This window comes from Lissotriton helveticus, chromosome 8 (genome assembly GCF_964261635.1).
Source record: "Lissotriton helveticus chromosome 8, aLisHel1.1, whole genome shotgun sequence".
In the NCBI taxonomy this organism is placed as follows: Eukaryota; Metazoa; Chordata; class Amphibia; order Caudata; family Salamandridae; genus Lissotriton; species Lissotriton helveticus.
The window spans coordinates 1,315,412,253-1,315,434,231 of record NC_136069.1 but is presented as its reverse complement, the minus strand read 5'-3'; the positions used below and the strand labels follow the sequence as shown (position 1 = coordinate 1,315,434,231).

The window sequence follows — 21,979 nt, the reverse complement described above, 5'->3', positions numbered from 1 at the left end:
GCAACAGCGCAGCGGGACCCGCGAAGCGGGTTCCACAAGTAGTAAAATTGGTCTCCCAACGGCAGCAGGAACACACACAGCAAACGACCCCAATGTCAATAGGAGGCGGGGATTTTTAAAAAGGTGAGCTGGGCGGGGCGGTCAGGGAGAGCGGGCCAGGTGATAGGCCGGAGGATTGCCGGGACTCCTGGGAAAGCGAGTCCCGGTTCCTTCGCTCGCAGCCCTGTCGCACGCTCTCTCACCCAGCTGGCTCCTGTGACTCCTGGGCTCCGGTGGCGGCAACAGCGCAGCGGGACCCGCGAAGCGGGTTCCGCAAGTAGTAAAATTGGTCTCCCAACGGCAGCAGGAACACACACAGCAAACGTGCTTATATACATAAGAGATGTCTGTTTATGAAGTGTTTTTAGATCTTGCTTATGGTGGGAGACATTGCACTATTTATGCATTTAATAAAAACATGCATGATAGAGAACTAGAATTATAAGTATGTCGCTTAGTTTTTACTAACCCAATATCTGGCAAACGCATTCACTTCCATCAGCCTCAATACCTGCTCACAATAGTACGCTTGCAGCAACCAGACTGAAAACCTTAACTGTCTCTAATGCAGTTGATAAAGGATCAACACTGGGGTGAATGGGAGCAGTGGCGTAGCAAGGCAGGGGGGGTGGTTTACCCTGGCCGGCACGAGTTTTGGGGGAGACGCCCCCCCGCTCTTTCCTGCGGCCGCCGCGGGCACCAAAAGCTGGGACCGCCAAGGGCAGCAAAAGGTCTAGCTACGCCACTGAATGGGAGGCACACAACTCTCTTACTCTGAGGGACCTCTGGTCCGGGGATATCTCGGGGCCGCGACGCCTACTCAGGGGGCCCGCGACGCCTACTTCGGGGGTTCGCAAAAGCTTAGAAAATAAAAATACAAATTAAGTGTATATACATAAAGAAGCAAAATGTGTTTTTATTCGATGAATAGTCTGCAAATTTGTGTATGGTTTTTCAATTCAAATCATCCAAATTGGTTAGTCCAGTTCCCATATTCCAGTTATGACTCAGTGGTGTTACCCCGAATCCAGTAATTATTTAGTGGTGGGGAGGGGGGGGCTATTTATGCAGGTTAACTTTCCACCGTGTTCTGAAAGCAATTAACATTTTTGCGAATCAATAGTTACACTCTGCTTACGTTGAGGAGACTGAAACGATAAGCTACAAATATAGTCCTCCAGGAGGTGGCTCTATTTCTCCGTGCAAAGTACACGCGCTGGAACGGCCTTCTCGATAAACATTTCTTGATTTACATTCCTGTGTTTTTTGGGTCATGCATCATTGCGGTTCCCCGGTGACAGCTTCTGCGGACTCGTTCTTTCATTTCACTCCAATTTCGGTAATAGCCTAATTCTGTTCAATTCCTTTTCAGCACGCATCAAAAGTATGCTTCGAACAACTCCCTTATTTGGATTTGTCTTTAATGCCCGGCTCCTGTCCACACGCTATTATTAACTGACAGCTATATAAAAGTCATAATTAAACTTGTAGGTTTTCCACACTCGGAGCTCTTTGTTCCCTTTTACTCGTAAAACGCAGTTTTTTTTAAAGGGCGAAACTCGCAGACACATTTAACGTTATTTTTCGCCATCAATAGGATGTTTTACTGAACCCAGGCTTTGTGATTTCCTGTTGAAAACGGAAGAGTTTAAAATGTGGCATTTTGTTTTATCGCGATGCAACGCTCTAAGTTGCACGAATAAAAACCTTTAATTGAACAGATTGTATGGTCTCTGTATTTTTTTTTGTCTTCATCCCAAATTCTCACTACTGTATCAAATGAACAGCATCAACAATTGTCTGAGGTTTTTTTATTACAGTAGGGTGCTTTCAAATAAGGCCCATCATAGGACAGTGCAAACAACTCACTCTGAAGAGTGCATTGACATTTTGTGGAATGTGCTGCGATGTGAATGTGATTATTTGGGGAAATATTGTTTTTTATAGAGCTCTGTCATTTGATTTAATGTGGTATTTTTTTTAAAAGTAGCTGAAGCAGTGCATTGCTTTGGAGACTATCTTTTCAAGTAGCTTATCCATCATGCACCTTCCTTGGGCCAGATGTGCTGTCGCTGGATCAAATGCAGCGTCGACTTTAGCGCTGTTGGCGCACGATGCAACAATAGAGTTGTATCTTATGAACTGCGGTGACAAAAGGATATCTGTGACAAAAGCAGTAATTCACTCACCTATCCACATAAAAAAAATGCCACTCAGCAAAACAGATCTTTCTCTAGCAGGAACATTCATCACAAGAGTTATCTTGACATTTTAATGCTGCCTAGAAACTGGATGCACAAGGAACTCTTCTCAGGTGCTTTTAAATGATAAGTTATTGCTAAATATAGCAGCCCTCAGAAGTCAGCGCCTCCCTCCCCAGGTCAGCACCCAGTGCGGCCGCACCAGTCGCACTGCCCTAAAGCCGGCCCTGCTCAAATGTTCTTTTGGGTTCCAAGTATATATTTTGCGAGTCGAATGTTCAGTTGTTACATGAATGTATTTTTCTTGTAGGCACGGTGTTCCTTGTTATTGACGTGTGCTGGTGACTGCTTTCTTAACTACTACTGTGAAGATACTAGAGTCTGGTTGGAGTGATCATAGCCCTGTAAATTTGTCTTTAAGACGATAATTCTTGAAACCACCATTATTGGCCCCTGCTGCCTCCATCTTGCTTTGAGGGATGAAGGTAGGCGGTTGAAATGGTCCAAAATAATCCTGGATGAATTTCTTGGTAATTTGTGGCATCTGAGTAGCCATGAATTAGAATGCTGCCTAGGCATGGATTCTGAGCCTAAAGATGTTTTGAGGTAGTTTGCCACTCTCTGTGCAGATATTAGGGGCGCTCTCAATGTTTCAAGAAGAGGTCAGAATTATAATAAGGGTGAACACTGGTATGATAGATCCTTTTCTAAAGCCCATCGGGAGTTCAAGAAAGCCCTTAGTCTCATTCCGAGGGAAGTAGTAGAGGTAAGCTTACTATGCAATTAGTATAAGTTGACTATTAAACAAATAAAGAAAAGAGCCTCTAAAGGACTAGGCCTGGGATAATTTGGTGTGTGCCAGTGATTCTCGGCACAGCAAACACAAGGATATGATGGACGGAGCGCTGAAACTTTTCAGACACTCACTGCCATTCACAGATCTGGGTTGAATCCATCTTCGTTCTTTATCTCACTTCGCCACCCCAGTTCAGACCCAGCCATTTACGAATCAGGCTTGACCCTGTGCCTCATGGGAACAGTCCAGCCTGAACTGTGACTGGGGGTGAGTGTCCAAAAAGTTTCAGCACTCCGTCCATCATCTCCTTGTGAGTGATTCTCAGCACAGCACCACATTTTTATTGGGCTGTTAATAACCCATTTTTAGCGGCAGGGGATTGTCCTCCTGTGAGTTCTGTGATTGGTGAAGACTAATGGATCGACCATTTGTCCCACATTTATTCATTGGAACCTGATCTAGAGTTTCCATCTCCTTTTTAACAAAGCTAAATATTTCGTTTTCTTTTGCTGAGGTAACGGGCTATTTTGAGATTGACTGGTAACAAGGCCCGTGGTCCCGATGGTGTACCTGCCGATCTCTTTAGGAATTATGCTTTTATCTGGTCTCCTTTGTTAACCAAGGTTCAAAATGCTGCTGTGATACAGGGCCTGGCTAGTTCATGGGCACAATCCATTATTGTTCCTGTGCTCAAAAAAGGTGATAGAGGTGACCTGAAATGTTGCAGGCGATTTCTCTGATCGACACCACCGTCAAGGTTTTGGGCCAGGTGATTTTGGAAAGGCTTTCCTCATAGGATAAAGAGAACAGCATCATCTCGGAGTTGAAATTCAGGTTCAGGCCTTCCCTTAGTACTATTTATCAATCCCTGAACCTATCCCTTCTAACTCAGAAATATACTGTGGCCAGTAAGAGTACTCTGTTTTTAAGTTTTATGGACCTGACTTCTGCGTTTGATCATGTAAATCGAACTAAGTTATAAGCCTTGATATTGATACTAGGGGTCGATTGACCCTGGATGTTTTTTTTTTAGGGGACTTAATATTCTTTCCAATAACTCAGTGTCTGGGAGGGTTGCATCTTGGTGCCTTTTTTGTTCACCATCTACATTCATTTTCTTGAAGGTGTTTTCCAAGCTAAAATGTGATGCTCCCTGAGGTGTTCAGCGGGTGATCTCAGTTCTCCTTTATGCTGACGACCTCGTCCTTATGTTTAGGACAGTGGCAGAGTTGCAAATCCTGCTTGACACCTTTTCTGATTTTGTGGATCATTTGGAGCCAGATAAAAAGTTAAGTTAAGATCATCGGTTGAAGGCCCTCCAAACATAAAACCTTTTACTGTAACAGGAGTAAAATTAATCGATCAGGTACCCACTCTGAACTATGTGGGTATCTTGATTGATAACAAGAATACCTGGGGCCACCTTCTTATGAACAAAAGAATGTTAGCTCGCATGTCGGGGTGACATTGGATTTTGGTGCTAGGTTGGGCAGGAAGCCGATTAGGCCCCTTCTTCAAATCTATCTTGCTAAATACGTGTCGATGACAACTTATGGAAGTTATATTTGGGTGTACAAGGACTGCCACTTGATTCAGGCTAAGGAGAATAGGTTTGCACTGCATTTATTGCAGAGTACTTACACCTTTGCTGTCCATGAGGGACTGGGACTAAAATATATTTTAGATACAATTGCATTAAGGCCCTTGCCATGGTGAATCTATGTGTGGTACAAGTGTGAGCCATCTCTGAACCGTTTGATTACTAGGGATTCTCTATCTTTAGATAATCCGAAAGCAATACCTTGGCTTGGCTATATTAAGTTGCAAGTCACTAGTTTGGGTCACCCTGAGCTATTGTCTACCCCTGATAAGTGTTAAAACAGACTATGAATGGGCAAAACGCACTTTTAACATCAGTGCTGAGGCCTCGATGGAAAATGCTAAATTGACAACATGTGTTCTCTGTGCTCACTGTATGATAAAAACAGTACCCTCCACAGAATGTTACCTCACATGGGTAACAAGTCTTTGTCGTCGGCAGCTGTTAATTAGATTTATGTTTAATCTATTTATTCATCTCATCAGTTTCCCTAAGGGCTGGTCTGCTCCAGGTACTTTGGGCCCCTTTATTTGTGATAGTTTGTCAGCTCAAACTCTTGACCACTTTGTCTTGTTCTGTCCCCATTTTTCTCTACCAAGAAAACGTTTTTATTACCCCACCCTTTTTTTTTTTACAAAAATAATATTTGCATGTACCATCATGTTACACCTGATGATGCTCAGGGATATTCACACTTGTGTATGTATCGTGAATTTTTCAAGTTATGTAATCAAGCCTCGATAGGCTTGGGGTTAATAGGGCAATTCTGTCCTCTTGGGGGGGAGGAGGGGGGGATTACATTTGTATTTTCTCATGATGTTTGGCTTGTAATAATGATTGTTAACGTGAAATACTGGGGATTTGTACAATTGTCATATGATTATCAAAATCTTTCTGGTATATGCCCATGTTACACTCATGACTTAAGTTATATGCAATGATTTAGACTTGCAGCCATAACTACTGGTCATTGTACCGTATGTATTAACTGCTGTTTTAATAGAAACATGTTTTATGGTTTGTTTTAATGTTTTATGGAGGTTATATTTCTTTTAAGGTTATATTTTAATCGAATAAAGATTTAAACTACTACCATTACTGTGTTAATGCAATTTTGTCTGGATTCCCAACTTCCATCGTTTTGCCAAATCTTAAATTATTGATTAATAAATGTAGACCTGATTTAATTTTTTGCTCAATTGGCTATGCCAGGTTTTCCCGTGTATCGGTATTTGTTGAAATCGATTGAGTCCCTTATGTACTCATTATCAATACCTAAACTGTCTTCTCCAATTTATATGCTTGTATGTCTTTGAATTCAGTAACTTACAAAAAAGTTTTTAAAATGGTGACATATGATGCATGCATTTTTTATGCTGTTTTTTATATTTTTGTGTGTGCTGTTACCACATCCTGAAAAAACGTGTTTCAAACTATAAATGACCAATGTTAAGCAAACTACACTTTTTGAGCCTGCTAAATTCAAGATGCTCTCCGTACTTCGAAAAATAGATTTTTACACTTCCACATGGAAATTTCAACACACCCTTACACATACTAACACCTTTGGTAAAGATTTGTTTTTCTTTTCAAATCCTCAAACGTGGATCAGTTCAGGAATTTGGCCCTCTCCAGTTATCTCTAAGTTAAAGGGAAAATGTCTCTTAAGGTCTAGTATCAGAAATACTTACATTTATTTTATTTGCTAGGAATATGCAACAATTTCAGAATATTTCAAAAGACAAGGGAGACCCAAGGATGCCTAGGGACCAAGGGAGATTTTGAGCTATAAGGAACATGGAGTCCCTAATCTGAGGATATGATCCAAAAAATACTCAGGGCGCAACTAAACAGGGCGCAACTAAACAGTTGTACCCTACACAAACACAAGTTTTTGTTTATGGCAATTTATACAAATTGACACATATCAATTCTCATAGAGACCACACTACTGCACCCAAAGAACAGTTTTACATAATCACGCGGGTCAGAGTGATTCAGTTGACGATGTTTCGATTAAGTGTAGAGGGTATTAGATCCGTTTCTGACTCCGTTCTACTTAATGAGGGTATATCGCTAACTATTTTACCTTGGAAAATGGGAGCAGTAGTGTTGTCTCTGAGAAACTGTGACGTGTGAATTAGTATAAATTGTCACAAAAAACACTTCCCTTGCCTGTTTGTGTAGGTTACACCGGTTTAGTTGTGCCCTGTAGGAGTATACACTCCTACTAACCCTTTTTTATATTTATTACTTTTATTATATTCACAATACAAAGTTTTGACCCATCTGTTGAAGAATCCCTGGGCATTAGTGTTGGGCACCCAGAATATTTTTTGGATCGTATCCTCAGCTTAGGGACCCATGTTCTTATTGCACTAACACTTTCTGAAATCACTTGTTGCCTAATGTAATTTTGATTGATTAAAAGGCAAATAGGATTTTCATAGTGCTGGAACATTCCAACTATATGTTTAAATAGCACTGTTTGAGGACAAATAACCAGACCAGACAGTCCTTAAGTCCAAGGTCACGTGATATATTTTTGCTGCCTTTATTGTGTTTACAAGCTTCAAACCAAGTACATGATCATCAGCCAGCACATGTTTCGTTCCCAATGGTACTTTTTCAGGGCGAGTGACTGCAAACTATATTTCTTACTCCTCTACCAATAATACATGAAGTAAGATGCTATAGGTGCCAGAGTGCGAGTTTCTTCTAGGTTATCTCTCCTGTGCCTATTCTACTGTTGGATTCTTCCTAATAACAAATATAGTCATTCTCATCTGCTTCTCATCAATATTTTCAAGTGATGTTGCTATTCAGTCACGGCGGACACTGGCGTAGAGAGCCCTGATAAGCCCTGCCCTGTCCTTCGAAAATGAAATTTGGCCCACATTTCAATTTGCCCTTCTTTAACAATATGTTTGTTTGACAGTTTCAGGCCACAGAGAGGCATCTCATATTCTTCTATTTTCAGCTTTTTTAGGGGGCATCTTCCCAGCATTGGTGCCTCCAGAGTTAGGAAAGCCTGCCTCTTAGGAAAAATTAGGCTCGGGGGACCGGGGGACCTACAGCCATAAAGGGATGTTTGGCTTGTAAAGAAGATACTGAGCTCTGGAGCTTTACCTATTGGCAGTCGTGCCCCAGTCACTAGCGCTCAAGCACATTTATATTAGAGGAACTTTGGATGAAGTATTGCCTTTCTTTATGAAAGAATATTGAAGTATCTGACCCTTTTGCCCAGCTGTCAGGGAAATGTATGCTACTGTTAAGGCACAGAGAATCTGTGATATAATTATTGGGATATTTCTAAAATGGTAGCAATTTGCAGATGCCACAGAGTGTATTAAATTCTAATGTATGTAATGTAAAATAAACTAGTTCCTGCAGTTTATAAATCCTAATAATACAAAAGATTACTAGCAGTGAAATGTTTTATATAGTGATAATTAGAAATGCGATAAAGACTTGTGGTTTGAAGTAATTTTTTTTTATAACCAATTATTGATTTTAGTGCAAAAGCGAGCACAAAGAAGGCAAAAACATAAACATAAGACCAGCAGCAAGTAGAAGCTTCGATGCACATCAGAGACCTGATGACATTATGACCGCAAATACTCCTTGAATATTCATAAGCATAAAGGGGGAACAGGGTAACACCCACCGTGTCCCAGACTGCCCTGGGAAATCTCAATCCTCTATCTTCTATCACCCCCACACATTTGCCCCACATTTTGCGGTATTTCTTTGGGCATCCCCTAGCTTCGTACAAGGGTTTTACCTGCACCACACACCAGTCCACCCCCCTGCGCCAGCGTGCCATGGTGGGCGCCGTCGGGTTCAGCCAGCTCGGTGCAATGTCTCTCTTGGCCACCATCATGGCTGTACTTAGAAAGAGTTTGTTAGTCCGAGATCCATCCAGCCCCTCGGTGACCCCCAAGGGTACACTCAGCGGGTTAAGAGGAACCTCCCGGCCCAGGACCTCAGTGAGTTCTCCGATCACTAATTCCCAAAAGCATGTGACTACTGGGCAAAACCATACCATGTGATAAAAATCTGCTCGTGGTTGACTATAGCGGGGGCATGACGCTTTGGGCTTCGAAGTAACTGTTAAATAACAATCTATATTGATAAATATCTGACAGTGTAACTTGTTGTACTACACCAGCTATCTTGCCTCCCCTTTTGTTTCTAAATTTTCCAAGTCAATGTTATCTTCTTGCAGTAGTTGTATCATAATAAGAACATTGATGTATGTTATTTTGGAGTATCTCGGGTCAACCAATGCTGGAAGTTAGCTTCATGATTTACAGATACCTTAAAGGTATAATGCTGGTCTTAATGTCTTGATTATGAAGTTTCCACTCATCCGGTTGGTCTTTGTAATAATTATTCTGTTGTGTCGGTTATCATTATTATCAAAATAATTTGCTTTGCATACGTCTTAAAATTAGGATGGACCTACTGTCTTAATTATGATGTTTTGACTTGGTCCAAGAGGCGCTGTAGTAATTATCCTCTGTGTGTGTTACACTTATTGTAGGAATTACTTATTCAGCAGAATAAGAACTTTGAATATTGATGTCTGGTGAAGGGAAACATGTATTCGTTCTTCCATTCTGAATACTAAACTTAATTTACAATGAAGGATAGATATATTTCACCTTGTCCTCTGTTGCAGTGTTTTGATAACAAATGAATGGTGTAGCGCATTGGGAATATTATTGAACGTAGCTGGTAAATTTCTTTTCTCTTTCCCCTATTGTAGTTTGTCATTTTGCATTGGTAAAACACACTTAACAGTGTGCTTCATCCGTTGTGTGCTGTTTGCCCATATTTATATGACATAATTTCCAAGGTGGAAGTCTTATGCCTGGGAAATGTTTTGTTGCAGTCCTTTGGTCCTAGGTAGCCCTCATTATATGTTAATTTTTGTTCATTAGTGATTCATTCTGACATGCACTATTTAAGCTGACTGTATATTTTTTTGTTTTCTGCAGTCATTACATGCGACAGATACTGGAAGCATTACGCTACTGTCACGACAACAACATAATTCACAGAGATGTTAAGGTAAGATGTGATCTATGTTGTTAATCCTGAAGTTAATGTACTGCTTTGAGTTTTTCATGTTTTCGTATATTGCCTTAGTTTTAGGAACAGTTTCAGATGCAGTATTGTTGGTGAATAAAGAGTAATCTGCAAAAGTTAGTTAAAATGTTTGAATGCCTATTTTTCCGTTTACTATATCTTTTTTTCATTAGTTAAATTTATGATGAAGAGAATTGTGGCTCTAAGGCCATCACTTGTCTTTAAACGCGGAAAGCATTTGACACATTGTGCTAGCTTTACATCAAAATAGCACTGGTCTTGTCCGATCTGGGATCTGAATTTAGGATATGGTTTAAATTATTTTACACTGGACAGGTAATGCAGATTAAGACCAATAAGATGATTTCTGCAGTGGTAAACATAGGCGCAGGGGTCATCCAGGAATGAGATCTTCTTTATCCTCTTGACTTTCTGGGAGCTGAATGACTAGCCTGCATAATGAGGTATTTTCTCATGGAATGCAGTTTCTGACAGAGGCTTCTAGTCATAAATTCCTCACCTTTTGAATATTCCCCAGACTGGATCTGGAAATTTTCAGTAGTGCCTCTGCATGCCAGAAGGTGACACCTTGCGAGGCATGTTGACATTAGTTCCTTTCTTTCTGTGCCTCTAGACGTAGATCCGGGGATCCCTCTCGTCTCTCAAAAACTTTCTCGATTTTCAAAACTACATTTCTGCAATGTGCAAGGGATGTCACTTCTAAAATAAAAGAGCCAAGTAGGGGACTGTCACAAAATAAATATCTGACAGGTCCTCACCAGGTGCACCTGTAGTCGAACCATGACCCCAAGACCAGCAGAGATTGTGTGCCAATAAACTAGAACGGCATCAGGGAGCTGAGGTGAAACTCTACATCTCTAAGTATAAGAAGACTCCATGATGGGACTGTCCCACTGTGCGTCCAAATTTCTCTTTTCTACATTCCCAGAGTAGTCGGACTGGTCCAGGGGTAAGTCTTCGTCGTGCTCAGGGCCGGACTGGCTACCGGGCAGTATGGAATGCTGCCGAGCTGCTGCCTGATTTTACTGCAGTGGGGGCTGATTTCGTCCACGGAGACCTGCGTGTGCTTCGAAATACTGAAAGCAAAACGAATTTCGTTTAGCTCACGCAGGTCCCCATGAACGAAATCAGCCCGCAGCTCAGCAGCATTCCTAACTGCCCGGTAGCCAGTCCGGCCCTGGTCGTGCTCCTAGTTCTCATGTAGGCATTAAAAACACAAGAAGTCCAAGCGGGATTCCTCTCCCTTGCTCCACTCACATTTGATTGAACAGTTGCAGGGGCGGTTCCACCCATCTCTATCTTGCTGCAGAAGTCAGCCTCCTTCGGAGCAGATTCCACAAGTGGTTCAGCATTACCAGAGTTTCTTGGGCCTCTCTGCTACGGTGAGTCAGATCGAAGAGTTCCGTACAGCTATGCTCTGGCTCTTTGGATCTCTGCCGACTACCTCTGGCGTGCCTTTGGGCTTCAAGGATCCGATAGTCCTTCAACCTGGGCTGACCCCGGCAGGTTCAAACTCGGTGGGTTCACCCTCTGCACCAGCTGTACCCTTCTTTACTCTTGCCAAGCATCTGACTCTGCTGCCAGCACATTAACCCATGCAGGCCTCGGGCACATAAATGCTGACTTCGCTGCCGATTGTCCTTTCCAATGTCAGTCCAACCTCGGCCGGCATTGCGCCCAAATCCGACGACACTTTGCCCACTTGACTTACAGCAGCTTTGACAATGTTCTCTCCATTCCCTCTTTGGAACTGACTCTGATAATGGTTATGACGTGGGTGATGAGTACGCTCAGACCTAACAAGGTGACTGTTGGTATAAGGACTTACTGAAGGCTACTAGCCTCAATACCTTCATTGAGACTGGTATTTTTTTTCCCCTTGTTCCAGTCACAGAAAAAGTCGCACCTACACCAAGGTGAAGGTTAGGGCAACCGAGAGATGTACTTGACCTCCAGCTCCCCAACTTGGAGCTGAAAACTGTCTTTATGAAAGTCCTCCAACTGGGGCAAACGTCATCCGAACCCCTCTTCCCTTTGACGGTTTAGGCCAAACCTTGTTCTGGTTCTCACCGCCCCATCAGTAGAAAAATTGGCAGGCGCCTTCACCTTGCGTCGGGCGACCCAGCGTTTCTTTCGCAGGACCCCTCGCCAGAAAGCCTAGTAGTGTGAGCTTCCACTAGCTACTCTATTTCCAACACGTTTCACTCCACTTCCCCAGACAGGAAATCTAAGCAAGTGAAAACATTTGGTAAACATGTCTTTTGTTCTACCGGCTTTGCCCTCCGATCTGTTAACACCAGCTGTTTGTTGGTACGCTATTCACGCACCCTTTGGGATTCTGTGGTTGAAGTCCTCACTGGTGTGGTGCCCAACGACCTCTGCTGTTTACACTCTCTGATTTAGGATGGTTGTGATGCTGCCAAGTCCATGATTCTTTGTTGCTGGGACACCACCAGTTCCCTTGGGCAGTACGTATGGTACCTGCGTTGCCATTCGCCGCCATGTGTTGCTGCAATCTGCTGGGTTCTCTGGCGATGTCTAGCCCTCCTTGATGGATTTGCCCTCTGATGGGGCTCATCTGTTTGGGGAGAAAGCGGATTCGGCTCTCGAGAGCTTTAAGGAGAGCAAGACTACTGCTCGCCCTCTGAGCCTTTCCTCCCTGACTTGCCAACTGCAACAGTTCCACCGTTCCCTGGTTGGCTTTTTGCCGCGGCGTCCCTTACCCCTAACCCATCCATCACCCCACAGGGAACCCAGCAGTTTTGCTTAGAGGCCGTGGGGCCACCATCCCTGTGGCTAAGGTCATCACGCTGCCCAGCCCGCAGCCCCATCTGCTCTTACTGGGTTGGGCAGGGCAGGTGGGTCCTACAGATTGTTTGTAAGGACACTCCCTACCATTTCGCTCTTCTCTTTCGGCCATCCCCATAGTCACTGACGGAGGATCATCTCTCAATTTTTCTGCAGGATGTGCCAGCCGTTTTGGCTTAGGGGCTGTTGAGAGGGTGCCAGTGCCAGAAGTAGGACATGTTTATTATTCCCGATCCTTTCTGGTGCTCAAGAAGGATGGAGGTTTGCATCATATTCTAGGTCTGCGTCTCATTGCCTTGCTCCGGAAGGAGACGATTAAAATGTTCACCCTGGACCAAGTCTTATCTGCTATCGACCCTGGAGACTTAATGGTAGTGTTGGACCTGCTAGACACCTATTTGTACATTCCTGTCCTGCCAAACTACCAGCATTACCTTTCGGTTTGTGATAGAAAAGGAACATTTTCAGTTTTCTGTGCTCGCCTTTGGTCTCATAAGCACCTCTCGGGTGAGCACGAAAGTGATGGCAGTTGTGTCCGCACACATTTGGAGGTCAAGTGTGCCAGTCTTTTCCCTAGCTCGATGACTGGTGGTTGTAGGTGGACTACTATCTGGCAGTTGTCAACCACGTCCACACTGCGGCGAGCCTTCTATCATCTTTGGGGTTCACTATCAATGTGCCGAAGTCTCATCTATTCCTTCTCAGACGCTCCCTTTCATTGGAGCCATTCTGGACATGGTTCAGTTTCATGCCTTTCCCCCAGGAAAGAGAGACCAGGACATTCAGATCTTTCTGTCTCGGTCCTGGATTTCTTGGTTGACTGACGCTACGGGAACAGATGGCATCCTGCTGGTCGAGCAAGCCAGATGACATATGCAGACTCTGCAGTGAGATCTGAAGTGCCAGGAGGGCCCAATATCGAGGGGACTTCTCCGACCACATTCAGATTTCAGAGGAGACTGCAAAAGATCTGCAGTAGTTACTACTAGACTGCCATTGAGTCAGTGTCAGACCTCTCTCCCTCCCCCACATGGAGCTGACAGTGGTGACTCATTCATCGCTTCTGAGTTGGGGCAAGGTGAGGAATCTGCAGCTGTGAATCTCTATCAGAAGAACAAGTTACTTACCTTTGTAGCTATGTGCCATTGTGAACTTCAAACCTTGCGTTCTAGAGTTCAACCAATTGTGAAACTTTTCCAAGGACTCGTGATCACCATTTCACACCATCATGATGTCATCAATAAACCGCAACCACTGTGCGGTATGTGCCTTAAAGGTGTTCAATTCACTAAAAATGTATTAAACACACAATGGCACATAGCAATGAAAAGATCAACTTCTTGGACGTATGGATCATCAACCGCGAAGGGAAATTGGAGTTGAGTTTGTACACTAAGCCCACCGATCGTAACACGCTACTTCATTTTTACAAGTGGACATCCAAGGAGTATGAAAGAGAACCTGCCCTACGGGCACTTTCTCTGAATTAGGCGCAATTGTACAAATAAGGCATATTATTTTTGGAATGCTGGAATTTTGTTTAACAAATTAATGGAACAAGGCTATCCGAGGAAACTGACAACATCAGCATTCAAACGAGCTTGGTTTACACAGAGAGAGGAATTGTTTACTCCTAAATCCAAGCTGGACCTTAACCCACTGACTTGTATGCTCACATATAGTCCCAAGGCGAATAAAATCAAGCGTATAAATATTACGGAACTTGAGGCTAGTGAGCATCTTAAATAATCCGAGGCCCTTGTTTGCTTTTCGCAAAGGCAAGAATCGTCACCAACATCCGGTTAAATCGACGTGCCCCTCCTAACCTAAAAAGACATTAGAGGTAGAGGGGTTGAGGCGTTGGCCTAACGGCTAAGGCGCTCGACCTCGGACCTGGGGAACTTGGTTCGAGTCTCGGTAACGACGCCAAAAACCCGCTGTGATTCTGGGCAAATCACTTAATCTCCCCGTGCCTAAAAAAATGAAAGTGTGTCCTCATGTAACGTAACTGGTGATATGTAAAGCGCTCTGATAACTGATTCGGTTCGGTTCTAGTTCGTGCTATATAAAACTCTGCAAAAAAAAAAAAAAGGTATGATGGGACTTACACCTTTGGTAGGACACTTTTGGTGTAATAACTGTGCAGCATACTCCCTCACCAATGATTCGAATTTTGTGATGCTGAACGGTAAGGAGAATGTTCAGCTGAATTTCTCTAACTGCAATACTAAAAATGTGGTTTAGTGCCTAACATGCCCATATGGTAAAACATACATAGGGCAGACAACACAACCAGTAAAAATGAGTGTTGAAACATCGGTATTGATGGTGGTCAAACAACAAGGCAAGCATAGAAACTGCATTAAATAGATTTGAAGCTTGCATGATAGAAACATATAGAACGGTGGTGCAGAGCCGTGATGAAATTTGGGCTCTTATCATTACATATCATGATTGTTTGTCTATATTCTGTGACCGTTTTCAGAAAAATGCGATCCCTCGTAGGGGTGGTTATGAAAAGTGTAAATATTTGTATATGAATTTGTACTTGTGTTATGATTTCCTTCGTAACACTTCGTATGTGGTTCCTGATTATTTTTGTGCTACTTCCATGTGAATTGTATTCATATTGTCATATTGCGATATTGGTGTTGTATGATCGGATTTAGTGATGTAACTAGTGTGCAGGATGTGCTGAAATGAGAGCGTGGTTCACTTCAGGCCGGTAGTTAAGGCTAGTTAATTATAAAGTTTTGTGATTCTTCTCTTTTTCATCCATAAACGTCTGTATGTTCTAATACATTAGGTATTGATAGTGTTGTGTGTTCCCATATCACTCTGGTATTCTAGACGGGCAGTCACTAGGAGAATTTCTTCTATGTTCATCGTACGGGTGATAGCACGTGACCGGTTACGCGAAGAGCGTTTAGTTGACCCGCGACTCACGAGGGAACCGCGTTAGTGGTTCTCGTGATTGGAGCTGTTACAAGTGGCCAATCTACCCTGACTGAAACCGGTAGGTGTATGTGAGAGGTGGAGGAGGAGGTGGCTTCGGGCCCCCCAGCCTTGATCGTGCGAGTCCTACTGATTCATTCTCATTTAGTTTTAGAGTGCAATCTTTTTTGGAAGACGCTGAGGGCTTTTCTACCTTTCGTCACAGTTACAGATTGAATCTGATGCGCGGGCGGGGCTCCTCTTAGACTAAGAAGGTCCGGTGGGTCAGAGATCATTATGGTATGCATATTGGTATATGTGTGTACTTACCTTGTGATAAATTTCTGTTAGCAATTTTTTTTTTTCCAGAACAAATTTTATTGGGTTTTGGCAGTTGACAGAATACAAAAGAAACACTGCTTCCATAGTAGCAGAAAGACAGTGAGCATATAAAGGCGATAGAGGTCAAGATATTCCATCAACATTTCCCTACATCCACCCCCCCCCCCCCCCCCGCAGTCCAACCCAGATCCCACCCCCCACCCTGCACGGTGTTTACATTGTCCAGAAACAGGAGCCTAAACATCATAGTAACAGCGTGTGCTTCAGTTCACTCAGGGGCAGTACGGATGCGGTCCATATCAGTGGCTCGTGGCGCCGGAGGGTCCAATAAAAGGCCCCTGTAGTCTGCCCATCTCATGTTAGCAATTTTTTAGACTTAATAATAACATTGACGTTACTTGCAGTGTCTCAGAGCGTAGCCAGTGGAACTCAGATTTACAGTGTGAGAACAACGTTTAGCCAGGGGGCCACTCCCTAGAGACATTACGCCTGTGAGAGGCTAAGTGAGTGAATTTGTAATAGCTGGTACTCTTTTCCTGAATCTGTAGGCAGCACATTTCTCTGGGTGCTTTTCAGAGTTATGTGAACCACGCTGCTTTGGCTAATTAGGTGGCTTTCTCCATGTGCCCTATTGAGGTTCAGCACATCCTATGACACACGTTGGCAACTGTTTTTAATAGTGTATTTTTCGTTTTCAATCATTTTAGGTTGTTTCCTTTTTGCCTTGTCCTGATGAGGCCCGGAAGGAATAGGGGATGAAACGTTTCAACAATTTGTTTGGAGGAATCAACTCAGTTGAAGAATAATTACTGTATTGTTGTGGAGATACACATGTATAAATTGCTTCGGGGTGTAGCAAATACCCCATGTGTATATATGATTATCTCCCAGTGTTTTGCCATGAATGAGGGTGCGAGCACTGACATGAAGTAATTGGTGTTCAGGCGACAACATACACATGATGACTCATTTTATGTATAGTTGACATGCTCCTTATTTGGCCAAGAAGGCTTATGTATCTACGTTTGTAAAGGTTTCCTACTTTCTTTTTCTGCTTTGGTTGTCCATGTTTAAGTTTGCCTCAATATAATGAAGAACTATTCCAACAAGGAAGTCTGAGCGGTATGTGGTTATTAATGCACTAGAAATTGGTAAGGGACGATGTGCCTTGAATAGGGTAATTAATTGTACCCTGTAGGTAATATTGACATACTTATTCCTCTGCGCTACCATGTAATATAATGCTTTGCTGATACTAGCAGATAGTGCCAGTCTATCAAAGAGCAGCAGATGATCAATTGTATTAAGTGTTACTGACAGTAAAATCAAGGCATATGGGTTGTTCCTTCTTGTGTGTGTTGTGTAATCGTTCCTTGCTGTTTTTGAAAACTATTTTTATTTTCCCTTGCTCAGCATTGGCAAATAGACAAAGAGCCAAAGAGCCACTGACGAATCACAAAAACCTACTTCAAGCAAAAACTTTAGGGGAAATTGCTTTTACATCATCTCTGGAGGAATGCAAAGATAAACTACATTACCCAGTGGTCATAAAAGGACCTCTAATAAGAGCAAGAGTTCAGAGCTGGACATAATTCAAGATGTAGTCCTCAGGTTGTCCACACCTCCATTTAATTGATGGTATGTGTAGAGCAGTGTAGCTGAGAAGGCCTTGCCCCTCTTTTCAATAAGGGGGGTGCATATGTGAGTTCTGCTGTGAAACATAAACTGGTTTGACAATATATGTAAATTAAAAAGGGAGATCAAGGACAAAGAGAAGGAAAGGATTAGAGTATAAAAGAAAAGGAAGAGAGCATGATGGAAGGGCTGGTCGCCAAGATTTAATACCCCATAGTGAAGTGCGTAAGAACTAAATGGTCGGGCAAACGAAGGCGGACACAAGTAGACCAATTAAACAGGTCCTCATGTGTGCGAATTCAAGTCTTTAGGTGCCGTCCTCGAAGTAGGACAGACTGTTAACCTCACCCATCTCCATAATTGGGTGAACAATCACCAAGTCATAAGCCAGAAGTCCCCTTCACAGTTGTCAACAGTTAATCAGGAACTGTGAGATCTCATCAATAGTAATGGAACTAGTCGTCAGATGTTTCTTATCTCTTTTGTGGCTCTTTTACATCTTCACTTTACACTGTGTCAAAGGGTCCCTTCATCGCTTCACCCCCTTCAAACCCCACAGGTGATGGCATTTAATTACAACCTCATACTAGCGTTGTTCATGTTGCTTTTCCATGTGCCTCTTTCTACTGGCGGGTCACTGCCAACTTCAGTTTCCTGATTTTGAAAGAGGTGGACAGGTATGTTCTGTTTGGAGCTACTGTAAGAGACTTGGTTAGTATTTGTGAAGGATGCGAGTCATTCACAATAAGCCTGTAACTTTCGCTTTGACTGATATCAAGTACCCCATTGTAGCGCTTTACTATTTCAAGGTAGCGAAACAGAACAGTCCAAGGCCTACTCAGGAGATAATATAGGCTAAAAACCCAATTTCACGGGTACACAACAACACCCAAATCATTTTCTAGTTAATGGGGCTAAAAGAGCCTCTGGGGAGGGAGCCACTTACATACCTCCTTTCCATGTAAAATAACATAAAGGAGGATGTGACAATCCCCTTGGTATTTTCACTTATGCGGCAGAATGCTATGTGCTCCGTTTCTTGCATGCTTGCCCCTCTCCACCCAATGGACCAATCTTTAGATGCATATTTCTTCTGGTCTCTGGAGCCGATTTGTTTCGTTCTGGTGATGTTTTGCTCCTGGGATAAACTTTAGTCCAAGGGCATTTCTTAAGGCCTGTTGGCCTCTAAAGGGTACTTTTATTTGGGGCGATATCTTTGTTGCTCCCTGTCCACTACCTGGGCTACTGATGGTCCTCTATTGCTTTGGGGCGTCTTCCACAGCCTCTACACAGTCAACACGCAGAGCACCTTCACTGCTGTCCTCCCCAGATCCCACAGCCTCCTAGCTACTTCCAGTACTTGCTGAGCACCTGTTTGTCAGCAGGGCTGGGCACAACCCTCCTTTCGAACCCTTGCTCCTACGTGAGCAGTTAACAAAAGTGTCAGGAGAACCATCCCAGGGTCCGCTAGGAGCATCCTCCTATTGCTCATCGGGGGACGGGGGGGCATAAGGTGGCCTGTCCCACGACCCTGGAGAGAATCATCCCAGTCCTGTGTGCCACCTGTGGTTTTAGAGGCCCAGCGTTAAATCTTGCTGAGGTTCAGAGGCTGCCTTCCTTCCAGCTGGACATTATTCCAGTGTCACAGCCCCAAGTACAGTGTTTTTTCATTGGTCTCTTCCTTGTGCAGGGGTTTTTGAGTGGGCATGGATAGTTCTGGAGGTGGGCATCTCTGTCCAATCCTAGGATGTCACATCATCACTCAACTCCTGCCTAAATCCTCCTGCGCAGGAATCTGGGACATTCATACATGGCGAATTCAGATAGAGCCTAAGATGTGCCCCATCTGACACAGGTGCCTGATACCTTCCTAACAAAACGTCAGAGGGGATCCCCTCCTGTGCTGGACTCTAGAGATCTATCATTCCTCCTTTGTTTCTATGTGCTTGGGCTTGCCCAGACCAGGTATAAAGTGAAAAGTTAAATAGTACCTACACATTTCCTCCCCACTCCTTCCTTTACAAGGAACGGGGCCACGTACTTGTAATTGTTCTTGGCCTGATGGCCTGTAGAGCCATTAACTTGGCCCAGTGCGAGTATTTGAGGGGGGGGGCTGGCTTAAAATCTAATTCTGGCTGAATTAAGGTATATGATTCTCCTAATGGCATAAGGAGTAAAGATATCACAAAAGTGACACTCTGTTTACCTGATTGCCCTAAAATTGATACCTGACTGGCCTAAGTAAGGTGAAACTGTGTGGCAGCAGCAGAGCTTTTGCCCATAAGGATTAATACAGTGAGAACACAGTCTTTTTCAATAAGCACTACAGATGTACACCACTCGCATTATAAGGCCTACACCTAGTCCGCACCAATCCCTGAAGGGTCGCTCATTTGTGTGCGCAGATGCAAACGGAGCTAGACAGTCTCACACGCTTAGCCCACGCACGTGCGCACATGCATGTTCTTAGTTGTGTGCATGTATCCAGCGCATGCGCAGCAGCCTTATCATAAAAGGCAGACACTGGCAGTTAGCACTTTCATTCCATTTCCACAGGTTTTTACCGTGAGTGAGAGACTCAGTTGGTGAGACTCACTCTAAGAAAAAGTCCAGAGCCAGGTAGTCAAAAAAGTCAAACATCAAGCAGAATTAAATGGGCGGAACCCATTTCCTACACCCATCATGCATTCTGCCTCTGGTGCTACGTTCTTTTTGTGCCAGGCAGTTTCACTTTGTGGCTTATCAGTTCCCCTGCTTGTCAGTATGTCATTCATGTGACAAAACACTTCAAATTTCATAACCAGCTGAGTAGAAATTCCTTTAATTTTTCATAGTAGCAACAAGAAAACACCAAGCACAAGATCTGTACTGTTGCCCAGTATCCTCCGTTGTTTTCAGCTCTCTGAGCAGGACCCACCATGAGGGCCTACCTCAAACTCTCTGGTACCTAGTGCGAAAGTTGTAGCCTCTCGCAACTCCAACATTTTCTCCTGATGCGTTTCTTTCTCCTTGGATTGTCAAGAGAATCTCCACATCAATCCCTCTCTTTTTGACAGGGTCAATGCTGCAAGACTGATTTCCATGTGATACTGGGATGATTCTTACAGAGTATGCCTGACCATGCACACTCCCCACCTTCAGTCTTTCCTTGATCTGCATTGTGTCAACAGAACAGTCCGAGTTCCTCTCAGCTCCACGTGCACTGTCCTCGCATGAGCCAAAGAACTGTTTTCATTTCACATTGCTCCCTTTGCAGCAGCCATCTCTACTTCACTCTACCTCACTACTGTCTCTGCAGCCTTCCACTACAAAGTGCGGCGAAACCTCGGCTTCCCTATTACTTCATAATGCTGTCTGAGCATCTTGGCCGGGTCTGAATTCTAAGTGGAAATCACTTAGTTGGCCTTTGGTCTCCAAATGAGAAGTTGGCAGGCATTCAGTCACCATAATGAATCACCCAGTCAACAAGCTGGCTTAATGAGTTTACAGGTACACTTCATATTTCTCTCCTTACTAGGCATTATTAGCCGTTTTGATAATCATTGTATAATAGATTTTGTGCAATTCCTGTTGCACATTTTCGCTTCAGTTGGAGCGTATCAGAATAATGTAGAAATACAGGAAAGCTGGACTGAAACAGTTTCATTTTGCTAGAAAATGTTGGAGCACATGTATAGCAAGTCTCTACAGGAATCATTTTAACCTCGGTGATCACCTTCTGCTACGAGGAAGCACTGCAAATGCTCAAACAGAATGTGGTGCAAGTTCCACCAGACCACATAATGACTTGTAGAGACCCATTTTGCTGTAAACTTGATCTGCTTTCATGCTAGCCATGATGTATGTATTGCTACCTCTCTGATGAGCTCCAACTAGAGTAAAATATATGAGCACGGCTATGATCATGGTTATATATTTACATTTCTGTTTCCCTTTGAGCATCTGTTGGAGAAATACTTCTACTGCTTCTTCATGTTTTGCGGGGAATTTGCTCTTTATATCTCCCTCCTTTTGGTTTTACTCTGCAACCCTGACAAATTGTAAGTATTGTTGGGATCGTTTGGTATTTTTTCTATAAAAACATTAATATACATATATATATATTTCCGATTCTTTGCCCAAGGGGCAATTTGTGGTGTTTCTGCTATGACTAGATCATTGTTTGAACCAGGTTGATATTGGAGCTGTTCCACCCCATCTAAAACAGAGGTGTATTGGCGATAACAAGGTTAGCTGAAGCAAGTCAAGTTTGACTAGTCCTAACACTTTCTATATCACCCTTTGGTTCAGGCAGAATAGTTACTCTCAATCAGGGAGTTGGGAATATAAATATGTTCTCTGCTTGGCTATTGAGAATGGCAATCCTCTTTGCGTGTTTGTTCCTCAAAAGGCCTGTAACTAAGCTTGTACATCATCCAAACTCATCTATTGCAAAAGGAGATGATGAAAAGGCTCTCGTAGATGACACTGTCTGGCTTTCACGTTTACTCAAGCTTAACCCTGCAACAA

General features: G+C 43.4%; 1 protein-coding gene across 8 annotated transcripts in view; it reads left to right on the top strand.

Moving 5' to 3' along the window:
* Positions 1-21,979, top strand: part of CASK (calcium/calmodulin dependent serine protein kinase) — a 1,268,764-nt gene that overhangs the window by 494,732 nt on the left and 752,053 nt on the right. For all 8 annotated transcript variants that reach the window (XM_078658296.1, XM_078658298.1, XM_078658303.1 and 5 more), the window contains exon 5: positions 9,640-9,712. In XM_078658296.1, the coding sequence (XP_078514422.1) occupies positions 9,640-9,712 (73 nt within the window). The remainder of the gene's footprint in view (positions 1-9,639; positions 9,713-21,979) is intronic.